This window comes from Eulemur rufifrons, chromosome 19 (genome assembly GCF_041146395.1).
Source record: "Eulemur rufifrons isolate Redbay chromosome 19, OSU_ERuf_1, whole genome shotgun sequence".
In the NCBI taxonomy this organism is placed as follows: domain Eukaryota; kingdom Metazoa; phylum Chordata; class Mammalia; order Primates; family Lemuridae; genus Eulemur; species Eulemur rufifrons.
The window spans coordinates 92,368,687-92,384,862 of NC_091001.1; the positions used below are offsets into that span (position 1 = coordinate 92,368,687).

General features: G+C 50.8%; 1 protein-coding gene across 1 annotated transcript in view; it reads left to right on the plus strand.

The window, feature by feature from the left end:
* The window catches only part of CAPN13 (calpain 13), a 65,104-nt gene extending 58,778 nt beyond the window's left edge, over positions 1-6,326 (plus strand). The window contains exons 16-22 of the mRNA XM_069494758.1: positions 25-82; positions 174-232; positions 1,847-1,915; positions 2,545-2,620; positions 4,561-4,689; positions 5,689-5,744; positions 6,300-6,326. Of these exons, the coding sequence (XP_069350859.1) occupies positions 25-82; positions 174-232; positions 1,847-1,915; positions 2,545-2,620; positions 4,561-4,689; positions 5,689-5,744; positions 6,300-6,326 (474 nt within the window). The remainder of the gene's footprint in view (positions 1-24; positions 83-173; positions 233-1,846; positions 1,916-2,544; positions 2,621-4,560; positions 4,690-5,688; positions 5,745-6,299) is intronic.
* The last annotated feature ends 9,850 nt before the right edge of the window (positions 6,327-16,176 follow it).

A 16,176-nucleotide genomic window follows, 5' to 3' on the forward strand; every position in this document is an offset into this window, starting at 1 on the left:
TGCTTCCTCCCTTGCTTGGATCAGGGGCTGGACATAGATGCCACCCAGCTCCAGAGCCTGCTCAACCAGGAACTCCTGACAGGTAGGAGCAGCCCACGGCCTGCTGGCCCATCCTCGACCCCTCTGGCACCTGCCCCCCAACACGTCAGTCCCTCCTGGCCTTCCCTCCTCAGGACCCCCGGGGGACACGTTCTCCTTGGACGAGAGCCGCAGCATCCTGGCTCTGATGGACGTATCCTTTGCAGTCGTCCCTCCCTCTCTCTGACAGCCCCTCTCCCCAGGGGTCCAGTCGGGACAGCAAGAAACCTTTCTCACTCGGTATTTTCTCTCCTTCTTGGCCCCGAGTTTCCATGGATTCGCTACTAACTCACTAACTCTCCAGGCCAACCACAGCAACACAATAGGCCCCATCGAGCGAGCATCTACTGTGTGCTGAAAATTGTACTGGCTTATATATATATGTATTTTTTTTCCTTTTTAGTTCTTACAACAACTGTGTGATATAGGAACCATTATCTCATCACACAATGAAAGGAACAGAGGTTCAGAGATGTTAATTTGCCCGGATCACGCAGCTAGTCAGGACTTGTGCCCAGATTTGAAGTTGGGGTTTTCAGCCCCCAAAGTCCACGTTCTGACCTTATCCTATGCTGCCTCCTTAGAGCACCCGTGGGGACCATTCTCCCTCCCAGCCCTCCCCTTTCCACTGGAGGAGTCGCCACGATTTAAATTTCTTAACAAGGCCCCGACTCAGTAAAGAGGAGAATGACCAGAACGTAGAAAACTCCCTGGTGGGCACAGCAGCTGCACCCCATGGCTGCGACTGTGCTGCGTTAGCAGAGGCGGCGGCTGGGTGGAGGCCAGTCAGTGACTCACCCCAGGTCAATGGCGACAAGTGGCAGGAACACGAACCCGACCCTGGGCTCCTGACTGTCCTGATTTCACCCCCAGTGAGCCATTCTCCCCGGACACCCCCGGTCCCAGCAGGCAGGAGAGGCTGACTCCACGTGTGCACGCCCCAGCTGCTGCCTGGCCAGCCCCTCTCACTGGGCCAGGAGCTGTCTCCTGAGACAGGCAGATCCGCCCGCTCTTGCACTGCCAACGAGGCTGGATCGGGACTGCGAAGCCGGCCACTGTGGAACGAGAGGGCTTTTTGATGGAATCATAAGTCAGGCCCTGTCTCTGTTGGCTGTGGTTTGGAATCGCTGAGACACTGCCCATCTCCCACAGAGGAACCGAAACGGTCCACGCAGCCCCATGGCCCAGGGGAGGTCATGTTGCTGGACCCCTGCAAAGGGGACGGGCCTTTCCTAGCCTCCTCCTGCCCACCCACTGGCTCCCCTTCCAGTGCTCAGAGGTCAGTGCTCTTCCTCTCTGTGCTCATCACTGAACCCACTGCAGGGAGTGGCCAGGTCTGGCTTCAGTGTGGACGCGGAAAGCATTCCCTCTGCACTCGAGCGTGTGGGGCCCACATGCTTACCTGCAGCTGATGCTTCCGGAATTGCAGTGACCCCTCCTGCCCCTTCCCCCTCACCCCTGCCAGAGAGCCCCCTCTGACTGGTAAGCCTATGTCCTGGGCTCGCTCTCTTCCCCTGGATGCAAGTGACATTGGCCTCTTTTTCTCAGGGCTTCCTTCTTCTTCCAATTGTCCATTTTTCTGTGTAAAACAAATCTAAGCCAGGTCCCTTTCAGACTTGCGGGAGATAGCTGGTGTGGGGCCACATCTAGGTGGTGCTGGACCAACTGTGTTACTAGTGATGGATGGAGCTGCTCGGGCTTTGCTGGCAGGACCAGGGCCCCTCTGCTCATTGCACGCCGGGCTGTTAACTCTTAACTCCCCATCCAGCTGCAAGTGAATGGGCGGCTCAACCAAGAGGAGTTCACGAGACTATGGAGGCGCCTTGTCACCTGCCAGGTATGGGCATGCTCTCCATGACTAGCGCTCTTATTCCATTCAGTTTAGCAAATGTTTACCGGGTGTCCTACCCTGTGCTGGGGCTGAGGGGTATGAAAGGAGAGGAAACCTCACCCTGCCCTCCGGGAGTGCTCACATTTTGTTTGGGGAGACCAACATGCAGCCCAGAGGGCACAAGGCCCAGCGGATCAGGGGCAGGGTGGGGGGTGCTGTGGAGGTTGGCGGAGAAAGACATCCCTGGGGACTGTAGCTAAAGCTGCCAGGTAGCATTTTCCTCTCCCCCCCACCCCCCCACCCAATACACACCCTGGCCCTCCAGCCCCTCTCAAGCCCTTGCAATCCATGGGCCAGAGGATCTGTCAAAGCAGATGTGGTCTGGGGCCCTGTGTGGCCTCCCTGTTGGTCTTAGGATGAAGTCTGAAGCATCAGAGCAGCACACGAGACCCTCTGAGCTGGGCCCCTACTCGGGGTCCAGGAGAAGCCCCCTTCACTCATCCCAATCTCTCCTTCAGATCCCAGCTGAGACTCCTCATTACTCCCAATAAACTCATGCCCACCCCGGGACCCCCTGCTGTCCAGGGCATCCTCCGGGTCCTCACATGGACTTCTTGCTTCTTTTCCCACATCAGCGTGTTTTCCAGAACACCCAGAAGAGCCCTGGAGTCCTCCGGAGCTCAGACTTGGGGACGGCCGTAGCGAATACAGGTAGATGGGCACCCTCTGAGCTGGGATGGCGGGGGCCGTGGGTGCCCCCACCCTGAGCACGCCACAGGCCAGGCCGGCGCGCAGCAATGCGCAGTCAGGAGAGGACAGAGTGCAGCTCCTGCGTCCTCCCCTGGGTCACGCTGCCCTCGGGGCCTCCAGGGCTCTGGCCTCAGACACCCTTTCCCTGCCTGAGTTCCCCTACGCCAGCCAATCTCCCCTGCTGCCTTTGCCCCAGCGCAGCGCTAACTGTGAGAAAGTAGCCCTGCAGGATGGCTGCCCTTCCAGGACTCGAGCCGCCTCAGAGCCGCTCCGGCTCAGTGTCTGGGCCATCAGGGTTAAATACCCGCGGGCAGGCTGGGGAGCTCTCTTCTCCCTCTTCACAGAGGGTCTGGGCTAAATCCAATCAAACGGCATCTGTCTGCTTCAAGGAGGCAAAAGCTTTCTTTCCTGGGATAATGATGACAATACCTTAGGGTGCATAAGTGCTTCATGGTTCACCAAGCGCTTCTATTGGCGTCCTCTCATTCCACCGTCTCGACTACCTGCGCACTGGGAAGGGCAGGGATCATTATCTCCATAGCGGCTGATGGGGAGAATAATCATAAAAAGATTATGCAAGGGAATGGCCACCAACCTTAATAAAATGTAAAATCAGGTTCCCCCAGGTTAACGCCAGAAGGAAAGTCTCCATAATTCTCTCCCCGGGGCTTCTAGCCTGGGGGGCGGGGAAGATGGGACTGCTGCACCCCTGCTCTCCTATAACGTACACCCTCCCCTGTAGTTCTTCATGACGTAGAGCTGGGTTCACAAACCTGAGCGTGCATCGGCATCCCCTGCAGGGCTTGTTAAAACAGATTGCCGAGCCCCCCCCTCAGCATTTCTGATTCAGAAGGTCTGGGGTGGGGCTCAAGAATTTGCATTTCCAGCCAGCTCGCAGGTGATGTGCATGCCCTGGTCTGGGGACCACAGTTTGACAACCACTGAAGGGCCAGTTAAAGATGACATCTCTAAAGGAGACCTCATTCATGACACCAGAATAATAAAAGGGAGAAAAATAGAGACTAACTCAAATTCAACTCAAAAGACTCCGGAAGCCAGGCAGGTAACTCAAAGGGCAGTGCAGCTAGCTGGAAGAAAATGGGGGATTTGAGAATGTGGCAGGCTGGAGCGTGCATGCCCTGTCTAAAGGCATTTACATTCACGCTTTCTTAACTCTGCTGGAGAAACCAGTGTCTCTGGCTGCCTGGGGCCCACAGGCCACCAGGCTTGTCCCTTGAGGGATAGTTTGGCCTACAAGGTTCTGCGTGGTCCCCAGCGCTTGCAGGCCTGACTGTGCCAATCTGCACTTGGCCCCTGTGTGGTTGGTGCCTCCCTGGGGCTTATGACTAGACAAGCAAGATGACAATGTGCCTATCTCCTGTCCACCTGATGCCATCTTCTGAGTTCTGGTCTCTGAGGACCAGCCTTTTTCCTGGATGGCTGACTTAGGTGTGCCCCTCTTCCAGGGACCACACCTGCCCACACTGGCAGCATCCACACGTAAGACCCACATGCTGTCAAGGCTGGAGGAGGAAGGTTGTTTCACCAGCAGAGAAAGGCCTGGCAGGGGCAGGGCTGGAAGCAAACCCCAGGTGTCCTGGCAGCTCCCACACTTCATGGGAATTACTAGATGATTGTGAAGGCCAATGTGTCCCCAAGACAGTCAGTGTCTCTTGAGCGTGAGTTGGTCTCTGGCCAAACTCCAGAACTGTGTCACTGGGGCCCAGCAGCCAACAAAAAAGACAAGACGCTGAAGTGAGGGGGACCCGCTGCTAAGCCAGGCTGAGTAGGAGCTGGTGGAAGGCCGTGGCCCCCCTGAATGCGTCCCTCAAACCTGGCGAGGCAGAGGACCGGCCCGCCCGCTGCCGCCTCTCCGCTCACACACTCGCCCTGCGGCCCAGACTTCCTCGCAGGCATCTCCATCAGCGATGAGCTGCTGGGTCTCATGACCCTCCGGTACAGCGACAGGGCCCACAGGGTCAGCTTCCCCAGCCTGGTCTGCTTCCTGATGCGGCTGGAAGCCATGGCAAGTAAGTGTCGCCGGGGGACACGTGGGAGACCTTTGCAGTGGCCAAAGAGCACAGGAGAGGACCCGGAGCCCACTCCTGCCCCAGGCCTGGGCGGGGCCTCCACGGCTGGGTGAGCTGGTGTCCTGCGCGAGGTGCCCTTGCTCCCAGGGGACAGAGCCAGCCGGTGATGTCGGCGGCTCCCTTCTGCACGCTTCTCCCCAGCACGTTCCCTGTCGGCTCCTCTCTCAGAAACACAGTTACTCTAAATCACTCTGCCCCTCTCTGGGTTGTTTATAATTGAAACCTGCTCTTCAGTCGTGCGATGGCGGGTGTGAATCTCTGCTGAAGGAATTACACACACAAGTGAAAAGGTGTGGGCAGGAGGCCCCTCCCTGGGGTACAGAAATCCACCGTGTAGGCCAGAGGTTTTCACACTTTCTAGCAGCATCACCCTTTGTTTTCAATGAAACCATGTGTGCAAGCCCAGGCCCCAACAAAGCACACGATGGCGCAGCTGCGGTTGTGGTAGCGCAAAGGCCAGACCCTTGTGATCCTCACCACCCGCTATGAGGCTCCTCTGCAAACCCCACAGCTCTGAGCTGGGCAAGAAGCTTGAAAGACTGGAGCCCTGGGAGGGTGAGAGAAAACCCGAGGCACAAACCTTGCCTCCCAGAGAGTTCTCAGTTGGACAGGAGAGGCCCCCAAATTGTGCCTGTGAAAGAAAGACAAGCCCACACCTTCCCAGTGCAGGGGTGCAAAGTGCAAGCAGCTGGAGGAGGGCGGGCGTGGGGCAGGCGGGCCCCAGGGAGCTGTGCTGAGGAGGTGCACCTGAGCTGCGCAGGGGGCTAGCGTGGCTGCAGAGGGTCGAGGATGGGAGGGGCACGCTCTGAGCGGAGGGAGGAGCTGGTTGCACAGAATCCCCATATCCACTGTTTTCAGCTCCTTGTGGGCCAGGCCCGCCCCTCACCTGCCCTGATTCCCTCCTCCTCCATCAGTCAAACCTTTCCTTCTTGACCCTAGAGACTTTCCGTAACCTCTCCAAGGATGGAAAAGGACTCTACCTGACAGAGGAGGAGGTAGGCACTGTTCCCTCCCTGGGACAGGCACAGTCCCAGGCCGCCTCTCCTGACCTGATTCCAAGGGGCATTTTTCTCTCCGAGGGCATTGAACAGTCCGTCAGAGGCCGGCCATCTGCTGTGCCCCCTCCACCCCGACTCCAATTACTGCCTTATATATCGCTGGCTGCCAGGCCGCTTTAGGATCTTGGCAGACAGATTTTATTTTTTTCCAATAGCTTAATAAAGCAGAGGATTATGTGGGAGTCATAAATCCAGGAGGGAGCAGAAGAACGTTCAGCCGCGGAGCTCACTGTGCGTTAAACTGACTCCCACCGGGTTTTAGAGCCTCCTGACCAGCCAGCGGGTGGACCTCCGCCACCCCTCGCTGTGGCTGCTCAGGGAGCAGCAGATGTGCCGGGACAAGGGGCTGAGACCTCCTGCTCGGTTGGAATTAGCTGGAGAGGGGCGATGGGACTGGACTGAGACCTGAGGGAGGAGGGTGGCACTTGCTCTGCTCTGTACTGAGCTAACAGACTTGAAGAATTGGTTGTAATGATGATGCTTATTTTTCAGTGGATGAACCTGGTCATGTACAACTGAGGCGAGATGTAGAGCTGACCTCACGGTTCAGGTAAGGCCTGTGGCTTCGGAACCACCTCCTCCTGGGAGCATGATTCTCCTTCTCCAGGAAGCGACAGGAGACTCTCTCCCTGGGATTATGGAGCCGTTATCTGGGAACCAAGGGTCAGCTGCTCAGGGCCCTTGAGTGTCAAGGCCAATGCTGTGGACATTAGCCAGGCCACGTAGACCAGTAGATGTTTATGGAAGGATGTGGCTTGAAGGTCATGAATGAGGGATTTAGAATTCTTAATTGAAGTTCCAGAGAAACACAGGAAAGGCAGTAGAAATGGTGGAAACAGAATGGTGTGGAGCGACAGAAATAGGTCTTGGGGAGAGGAGAGTCGGTTCCAGCCCTACCATTGCCTCGCCGGGCAGCTCCAGCCAGATCACAGCAGCTGTAGGCATCAGTGTTCACACCTCCAGTGTGACTGCTGAAGAATTAACACCCACGTCATTGCCTCTATGTTTATTTTCATGGAACAGACCCTAGAGTTACATAGTCCCCTACCCTGCTATAGCAGAAGCCCCAACAGAGTCTTCTAGAATCCTCCAGGACTGGGGAGCTCAATATTTTGTGATTCCCCATTGTTGGATATCCGTAGGTGTTAGCTATTCTTTATCTAGAAGCAACGGTCTACTTTTCTGGAACTTTGCTTCTAGCTCTACTCTTTGGACCACTGTAGAAAAAAGACTGGACATGGCAGGCCTTCGACTACTTGAGGATACCTCTGCTGCCTTGTCCAAAGCTCTCTTCTTTAGTTATTCCTGCTGATTTTCATCTGGGACCTCCTGGTGACCGTTCTCTATATGCCAATGTCCCTTTGAAGTACACAGTTTTCCATGTGGCAGACTTGTGATCTGTATCCTCTGAAATGCTATTGTTTTTCTAAATAGTATTAATCTCCCAATCATGTTCTTTGAAATCAAGAAATAGACACTGTTCACATAAAGAAATAATATTTTAGCATAAATATTTCTTGATGAACACTGGTGCTTCCTAATTATAAATTAATGAATATTACAGAGATCATAGTCAATGTCACTCAACTATATTTTCTTGAATTCTTCTCTAGCTCTTCTTTAAAAATAGGACATGTGATCATTTCCAATTTTATTGTGCTTATTCCAATCTACATGATTTCTAATATCAAGAATGATTCTTCAGTTGTGTCTTTAAGTTCATTCAACACACAGGGCTGAAAGGTTTGAACTTATGAAATGGCTGGATGCTCTCTCACTATCTTTTCTCCATTCAGGGTTCCAATTCTCTCTTCACTCCTGTTTCCACCCTTCCTCATTTGAAGATTATATAAAAAGGAAGTACAATATCAGATGCATGGTTATGCACGTTTCAGTCTCCTTCGAGAACGCCTATCATCACCCCTAAGAGGGCTCCCTCACTAATCACCCCCGACAGCACATTGTTAAAGCAGATCCACTAGCTCTTGGCTCATGGGTTGCTTTGCAAAACTGAAGGCAGGAGGATGAGAAAGTTCTGCCTCCAAATCTGCAAACCCAGCTTCCTCTGTAACCATATCCTCCCTTCCCCCCTTATGTTAGAGAGGATATCCCACTCAGGGTGTTCTATATCTCAGTCCCTTCCACTGTTGTCTGACTACACGGATTCTCTCCTCTGTCTTCTGAATATAAACCCTTCTCTCTCTTCCAGAGCCTTCCCATTCCCATTTAAACATGTGTATCTTTTAAATTTCTTCCATCTCGTATCCCTTCCAGCTACAACTTCATCTCTTTCCTCGCATTACAGCCGAACTTCATAGAATGAATTGTTTCCATGTCCTCACCTCCTGCTCTCCCCTCAACTACTTTAGTTTTGATTTCTTAGACATCATCTCTCTCCTTGACTTTTGGATTGGCTTCCTGTCTGATTGTGCATTCCTATCCCTCAAATCAATTTCCTGCAGCCAGAGTACATCTTTAAAAATTCAAATCCAGTCATTGCATTCTCCAGGTTAAAACCCTTCAATGTTTTCCTATCACTCTACAGGAAAAATCTAGAGTCATTAACATGCACCATAAGAGCCTGCATCATCTGGGTTCTCTCTGCCAAGCCACCTGACCACACCTTGAGCCTCTCCTTCCCGCTCTCTGCTCCCACCACGCCAGCATACCTTTATTTCCTTCTATTTTCCATGCCTTTCCCAGCCTCAGGTCTCTGACCTTACTGTCTTCTCCACCCTGGGTGTCAGTCACCAAACTCATGCTCCTTCATGTCTTAGCCCAGTTGGCTTCCCATATTATTTACTCACATGTCACCTTTCCCAGCCAAAACATTCAACACACTCTTTTGTTATGCTCACTCCTTCCTTTTTTTAGAGAGAGATTTATTGAGATATAATTTCACACACCATACAGTTCACTCACTTAAAGTACAGAGTTCAATGGTTTGTAGTATGGTCACAGAGTTGTGTGACCATAACCACAATATAATTTTAGAACATTTGCTATCACCACAAAAAGAAACCCCATGGCCATCTAAGCATGCCCACAGCAGTCACTCCCCTACCCTCTAGTCCTAGGCAACCACTAATCTATCTTCTTAATCTATAGACTTGTCTATTGTGGCTATTTCATATAAATGGGATCATGCAACATGTGATCCTTTGTGCCTGGCTTCTTTCACTTAGCATGTTTTCAGGGTTCATCCATGTGGTAGCATGTATTAATGCTTCCTTTTTAGTGCCAAATATTTCACTGTGGCTATACCATATTTTATTCATCTACTCATCAGTTGGTAGACATCTAGGTTGTTTCTACTTTTCAGACTGTTGTTAATAATCCTGCTATGAATGTTTGCATACAAGTTTGTGGGTGGGCGTATGTTTTCATTTCACTTGGGTATATACCTAGGAGAGGAATCACTGGATCATATGGTAACTCTACGTGTGACATTTTGAGGAACTGCCAAACTGTTTTCCAAAGCAGGTGTACCATTTCACATTTTCTCCAGCAGTGAATGAGGGTTCCAGATTCTCCATATCTTCCCCCAAACTTATTGTCATCTTGACATGTCATTGTGGTTTTGATTTGCATGTCCATGACGACAAATGATGTTGAGCATCTTTCCAGTGCTGACTGATCATTTGTATATCTTCTCTGCAGAAATGTCCACTCAACCTTTTGTCCATTTTGAAGTTAGGTTATTTATCTTTTCACTATTGAATTATAAGAGTTCTTTTTATATTCCAGATGCTAGTCCCTTCTCATTATGTGATTTGGAAAATTTTTCTCCCATTCTACAGATTGTATTTTCAGTTTTTTTAATTATATATATTTGTAGCATTTGAGTGTTAATTTTGATGAAGTCCGAGATGTGTGTGTGTGTGTATATATATATATATATATATATTTTCTTTTGTCACTTGTGCTTTTGGTGATGTATCTAAGAAACCATTGTCTAGGCCAAGGTCACAAATATTTACTCCTGTTTCATAGTTTAGCTCTTACATTTAGATTTGGTTCATTTTGAGGTAATTTTTGTATATGGTATGAGGTAGGGGTCGAACTTGATTGTTTTGCATGCAGATATCCCAGTTGTTGAAAAGATTACCACCGCTTGTTGAAAAGATTAATTTTTAGTGGCCTTTTATCTGCCCTTGCACTCAGTGGGCAAGTCAGAGTACACTTCCTCTCTCTGTCTCACCTTCAACACACCGGCTCTCCTCTCACGTAGTGGATTGGGATATAGGTATGTACGACCAGGCTGAACTCCTCTTCCTCCCCTCCCATCCTATCTATTTCCTTTTGAACAAAGCATATGCCTCATTGACACATTGCAGGCCAATACGTTAAAGTATCAAGTTAATACTTGAAAAAAAAATGCTAATACTCAGTGCACTGATCTATGCTCCTTTGACATTTGAGGCCATATTGGTCTTAATTGATTTCAGAGTCTAGAGGGTCAATACACAGCAAATCACACCCTGCCAAGCGTTTGTCTCTAGCTAATGCCATCCACATCCATGTTGATATACTGTCAATATGGCAGTAAAATACCTTTTTCTGACAAAATTAGTATTTATAACAATTTTCCATAGTACAGAAATATAATGTCTTGAAGAAAGAGCTACTGTCTCCTAATCTGCACAAAGGTAAAGAAATATGGCAGCAGTGGCCCAGTCCTGCTGGTTACCAACAACAGTTTTCACCAGGAGCAGTGGATCTGCTTCTAGCCCAATAAATTCCTCTCTCCCATTCCATTCTTTTCAATGAAAGAAAGTTTTTTGGTGATACCTGGTTAGACTTTGCATTGAAGACTGGCACCGTTTGGCAGATGAGACTATCGGAGTTTGAATCAAGTGCTCTTGTGCAGGTTGAGTTGAGAGTTGGTTGGATCCTGGATGTGCCTCTGGATATGTGAACACTCCCAGCACCACTGGCAAACATGCACCTCCTGGTGCCAGGGTGTCAGCCTGCTGGAGCTGGCTCTGGAAGAGAAGTGTACCCAACTAGGAAATTGACATGTATACTCCAAGGGCATAAACCAAGGAGGAGGAAGAGTTGGAATCCAGGAAACAGAAGATCCAACACTAGAGAGAGAGGCAGGAAGTCCAAGAGCCAGAGCTGTGCAGCAGAACAAGAGAATGAGCAGTTCCAAGGGGAGCGGGAGGGATGACCTTTGGGAAAAATGGAACCAGTAGTTTATCAGATTGCTTAATTATAGGACAGAGAGTGTTCAGAGGGGTTTTGAAATTCTGCTAGAGAGCTTCGGAAGAATTATTAGGATAATCGCTTAGACTAAGCAGACAAAAAAAAAATGAGGTAATTATTAACTCCTGGAAGAACAAAGAGTTATAGAAGAAAGGAAATGTGATCCTAGAATATTTCTTCATTCAGCAGTGAACAGTACATACATAATTGTAATGAAATAAAAATTGAATATCGATTTAACAAAAATGTGATATGTTAGAAGAACGGAGGGAGAGAAGATATAGATGTGAACGTGGATTCGGAGTACCCAGCCCTGTCTTCCATCATATGAAGGCAATAGGCTTTTAAAATTGACAAATCAAGGAATAACTGTGGAAGCATATTATTTAGAAATATGGAGGGAAACATCAGAAGAAAGAGTTTTGTGGGGAGGAATTTAGGGTAGAAAAGGGACAGAGGACTACTGTTTTTCCTCTGTGCCTTGTAGTACTATTTGGATTTTTGAATTATATGCATTGGACTGAATCGTTTGGAAATATAAATAAGCAAGCTAGCAAATAGTCTGAAAGACAAGAGTTTAGAACTGAAGGGAGGAGGAGCGGGACAGGGAAGAAGAGTTGGGTGGCTTCTTTTCCCTGTGGGCAGGGCAGTTTGCTAGTTATCACTGCAAAAAAATGTCTATGCAAGAATGTCAATTTAACCCAAGCCACATGCATGGGAAAACCACCCCTCTGCAGAAGTCCACAGTAGCTGTTCAGAGCTCGACTGCGGGACAGAACAGAGCTGCTGTTATTACAGCTGCCCCAGCCTGGGTCCTTCCACTGCCCAGGGTGTGGGAGGAGCATCTTCTCCCTCAGTTTCCCTCCACTCTGCCTCCGGCACTTCAGGCACTAATATGGGCTGTGTTTTGGACTTGGGCAGGCAGGACAGAGTGGGTGGGGATGGTGCCCTTTGAAGGATTTTGAAGAATGGAATGGGGATGGGGACGTTCCCATCCACTGGGGGGCCATGGGCATGTGGGGGCCTGTGCACCTCTGCTGCGAGATGGTCCAGAATAGCATCTGCAGGGATGGGACATGGCCTCTGTGGTCACTCAGAAGAAGGAAGAGTTTCCCTACTCTCCCTCAGCCGTCTGCGTTTGAGCATCCCTGTCTTTCTCTAGGACAAGCTTCCAGGGATCACTGAAGAATCGGCTTTCATTCTAAGGGGCTGTGCTGTCCCTGTGGCTGTGATACGTCTGAACCTGCTCTACATGAAACAGAGCCCAAGCCGCCCTCCAGGATCCTGGGCAAGGTCTTCAGCTGGCTCAGCCCCTGCGAGGCCCAGGGCTGCCTACGCTCATCTGGGCACTTCAGGACACCAGCCTGGACTCCCTGGAGCATGAAGCAAGAGATGTTCCCTCTCGCCCCGCTCCCACCAGCTGGATCTAGTCCTTGGAAGAGCCAGAATGAGCCAGTTAGTCCATGCTCAGGGTGCTGTGAGTGACGTGGGAGCCATCCCCTGGGCGTTTGCAGAATAATCATACTCTCCAGTGTCTGAGTCCTGATTGTTCCACAGACTAATAGCCAAATAAAACATGTTTTCCATAAAGGTCTCTTGCTCAGTGACAAGGATCTTAGTTCTGGCTCAGAAATACATTTGGGGAAGGGGAAATGCAGCCAGCACCACCCTTGCTCCCTCCTCATCCGTGAAGTGGTCACCAAGTATATCAAAAAGATCACGGCCCACTACAGCATGAAAGGGATTCCAGAGAATGACCAGGCCAGACCCCACTCTGGAGAAATGGCACTTTGAGAGCTCATTCTGGAAGCATCTCTCCCAGTGGGAGAATCCTTGCAAATCTGTATGCCAGGAGGGCAGGAAGGTGGGAATCTTCCTGAGTGTGACTTTCTGAGCGGACACCATCGGAGAGCAGGATTGTGTGGCCAGGGCCGCGTCGTATTGTTGTGTTCACTCTCACACCAGGAGCAAGGTCGGCGCTGGGAAGTGAACGCATCCTGCCTGCAAGTAGCAGACAGCCAGCTGACCAGCACCTACAGGGGCTGTTGTGGAGTGTCCACCGTCATTTCGAGTAGGAGAACTTTGTGCTTGGGGAGTGGACTCCCTGCTGCTTAGGCCTTCGGGTTGCTGGAGGGTCAGACACAGCAAAGTTTGGATCAGGTCACTTTGCCTCCGAGTCCCCTGCTTGTTTAGACAAGATCGGTGACTGTGGTAAAGAGCGTGGGGCTTTGGAATTAGAGCTAATGTCTGAAGATCCTGACTCTTGGGCTGTCAGACTGCACTGTTACATAGGATTTTCTGCATGCAGTAAACTGGGACCCACAGGTCAACAGAGGCTCTGCTCAAAGGGGAAATCCAGAAGAATGAGCCATTTCCTGCAGGATTCCAGGTAGAAAGCCCAGCACACCTGCACGCTTAGCTGCCCCAACCACATGTCACCACAAGCTTCTTCTGGGTCTGCTTAGGTCCTGGGAGACAAGAAGAGACAGACAATTTTGCAGGCCTAGGGTCAGTGGTGAGCAGCCCAGGGGGTGGGCTGGGCCCCCTCTGGTTTGGTGTCCACAGGATGCTGAGCAGTTTTCTAGTCATTAATTTTCTCTTTAAACTAGCAGGATATAAGGGGGCAGGTTCCTGAGTTGATCGATTGAAAAACTGACTCTCATAGCCACACTTGGGCTCCAGAGGGCTAAGGGAGGCTCCAGGTGGCCATGGCAGAGGGGCCTGGCTTCCCGGCTTGGAGCTGGGAGAGACTTTATCCCAGTCCCCCCAGGGCAGGGAAGGGCCTGATTCTTAGCCCCAGCACGGGCAGAGCAGCTGGCTCATCCCCAGGCTGCACCTTCTCAGGATTCCCCATGCCCTTCCGCCAAGGTCAAGGTGGGCCTCCAAAGCAGGGCAGGCTGTACGGGCTGAAGGCCTCAGACACACCCTGGCCCTGCCAGCCTCTTGCTTGTGGGTCCCAGAACAGGTTGCTTTGCCTCTGTAAGATGAGGAGCTGGCAAGGAACACGGCTGGTGCCAAACAGAGGGAGGAGGAGGGGTGGGAGCTCTGAAAGAGCAAATGACAAAGTCTCAGATACAAACCTCTCTGGCCCCTCAGACTCCCTAGAGCTCCTGTGGCTACAGTCACCCCATGAGGGAAGCAGGGTGGGTGCCCAGGCCCTCCTTGCCTGTCTTACAGATGAGATCCCTGAGGCTCTGAGAAGAGGTGGCCATGCCATTAGAGGTAGCAGATACAAGAGTGAAGCACAAGTCCCTGACTCAGTGACTGCCCCTTTGCAGCAGCTGGGCCTTAGGTTGGCCCTGGGTGGAGGAGAGGAAAGGACAGGACACTTCCATGGAACTGGCAGTTTCTAGTGAGAGTGGCCATCTGAAAGCACGTGTGTGCACACACGTACACACCAGGGAAGCTGAGTCCCAGAAAGCAGCTAATGTGCCTGTCCAGTGGTTTGCGGGGGGTGGCTTCAGCTTTGCTTCTCCCTAGAGCAGAAATGGGTCCCTTTGCCCCACTTGGTCCTCAGCACCTCCGGGCCCAAGGGAAACAGAGGCAGGATCCACAGTAGGGAATCTTAGGTGGATTTTGTACCTATGCTCTCCCTCTTCCTCCCTCCCTTCCCCCATCCCTCTGTCCATCAAGGCCCTGATCCCCTGGGATAGATTCCACGGAGGGCCTCAGATATAAGCAACTGAATTTAGGGAGGATTTTCCAACTTAAAAAAGTGTTCAACTCACCCATGTTTTCTAAGAAGCTAGACAATATAACTTATCCAAAATTAAACATTTAAAACTTTTTAGTTCCATTTAATAACCAGTTAGGAGGAGGAGGTGGGAATAAGAAAGCGGGGAAGAGTATGGGATAGAGAAGAGGTGAAGTGGGAGGGAAGAACAGATTGCATCAGGCAGGTCTAGTCGGGAAAACAAAAACTACTCAAGGTATTTCAAGCAGAAAGGGATTTAATACAAGGAATGAGGCACTTACAAAGCTGTTGGATTGGCTGGAGGCATGAAGGCCAGGAGGGTCACCACTACCTCCAGGCTCACCTCTAGCTTTCAGGGAACCAAGAAGGTGCTCCTGCCACCCAAGCCAGGTGCTCCAGGGAGCTGCCAGCAGTGTTCTCAGCTTCCTGCAGCCTAAGGTCAGTGATTTGGAGGACAAAAACCTTACATCTGCCAAAGCCTACCTGTCTGCCCACCCTGCCGGGGGCAGAATAATAAGGCTTCTGCCTCTCTTCTGCCTCCCACATGTCCCACAAGTGCATCTCACTGGTAGGACTTAAAATGTATCAGGCAAGGGTAGTTCTCAGGGTTCCAGCCCCTACCAGAGACTATAGAAAGGGTGTAAGGATGCTGGGTTCCAAGAGGCAATAGCCAGCACAGAGAAAAGAGAAAAATGGAGGGAGAGAGGGGAAGACCAGCAGGTGGAGGTACAGAGCTGGAGAAGGAAGGACACTTCAGACAGATGATGGGCGAACAACAAATGAGGCATGGCTGAGAGCAAAACAGACAAAATAAGATGGGAGAGACAGAGGATGAGACAGAAATAGAAGATTAAAATGGAAGGAAGAAGCCTGGGGTCTCTGGGTGCTGATGGGAGCATTGGAGATAGAGCCCAGTCGTGGGAAATGCATTCCCAGTGGAAATGATGACTTACCCAATGCTGACCAGAGTTGCTTAACTCTTCTCTTAAACCTCTGGGGCTATGACTCTCAAACTTTCTTGTGCACAGGAATCACCTTGAATAACTTGGTAAAAAAATTTTTCAGAGATTCTGATCCAGAAAGTCTGGGGCTGAGGCTGGGAATCTGCATTTTTAAAGCTCCCCGGGTGACATTGGGTGACATTTCAGGCATCATTGCTTTTGCAAGTCCACTGAAAGGTGGCAGTTCTCTAGGCTGCAGCAACCAGGGTGACCACGAAATGCCTCATGAATTCAAGCTTGAGGCCTGCTCGGGCCAGAGGCCTCCCGTCGGCCCCACGCCAGCCACACTCTGCTGCCTGGGGTGTCTCCAAGATCCCTTCCTACTGTGTCCCAGCTCCCAGAGAACTGATGTTCTGGTTGATTTTTACCTCTAAACAAGCTAATTAAGCAATTTTTTCAGAAGAATCCATCACTCTGACAAGGTTGTTGATTAACAATCCCCCAGCCAAGCCCAAAGTGCTTAATA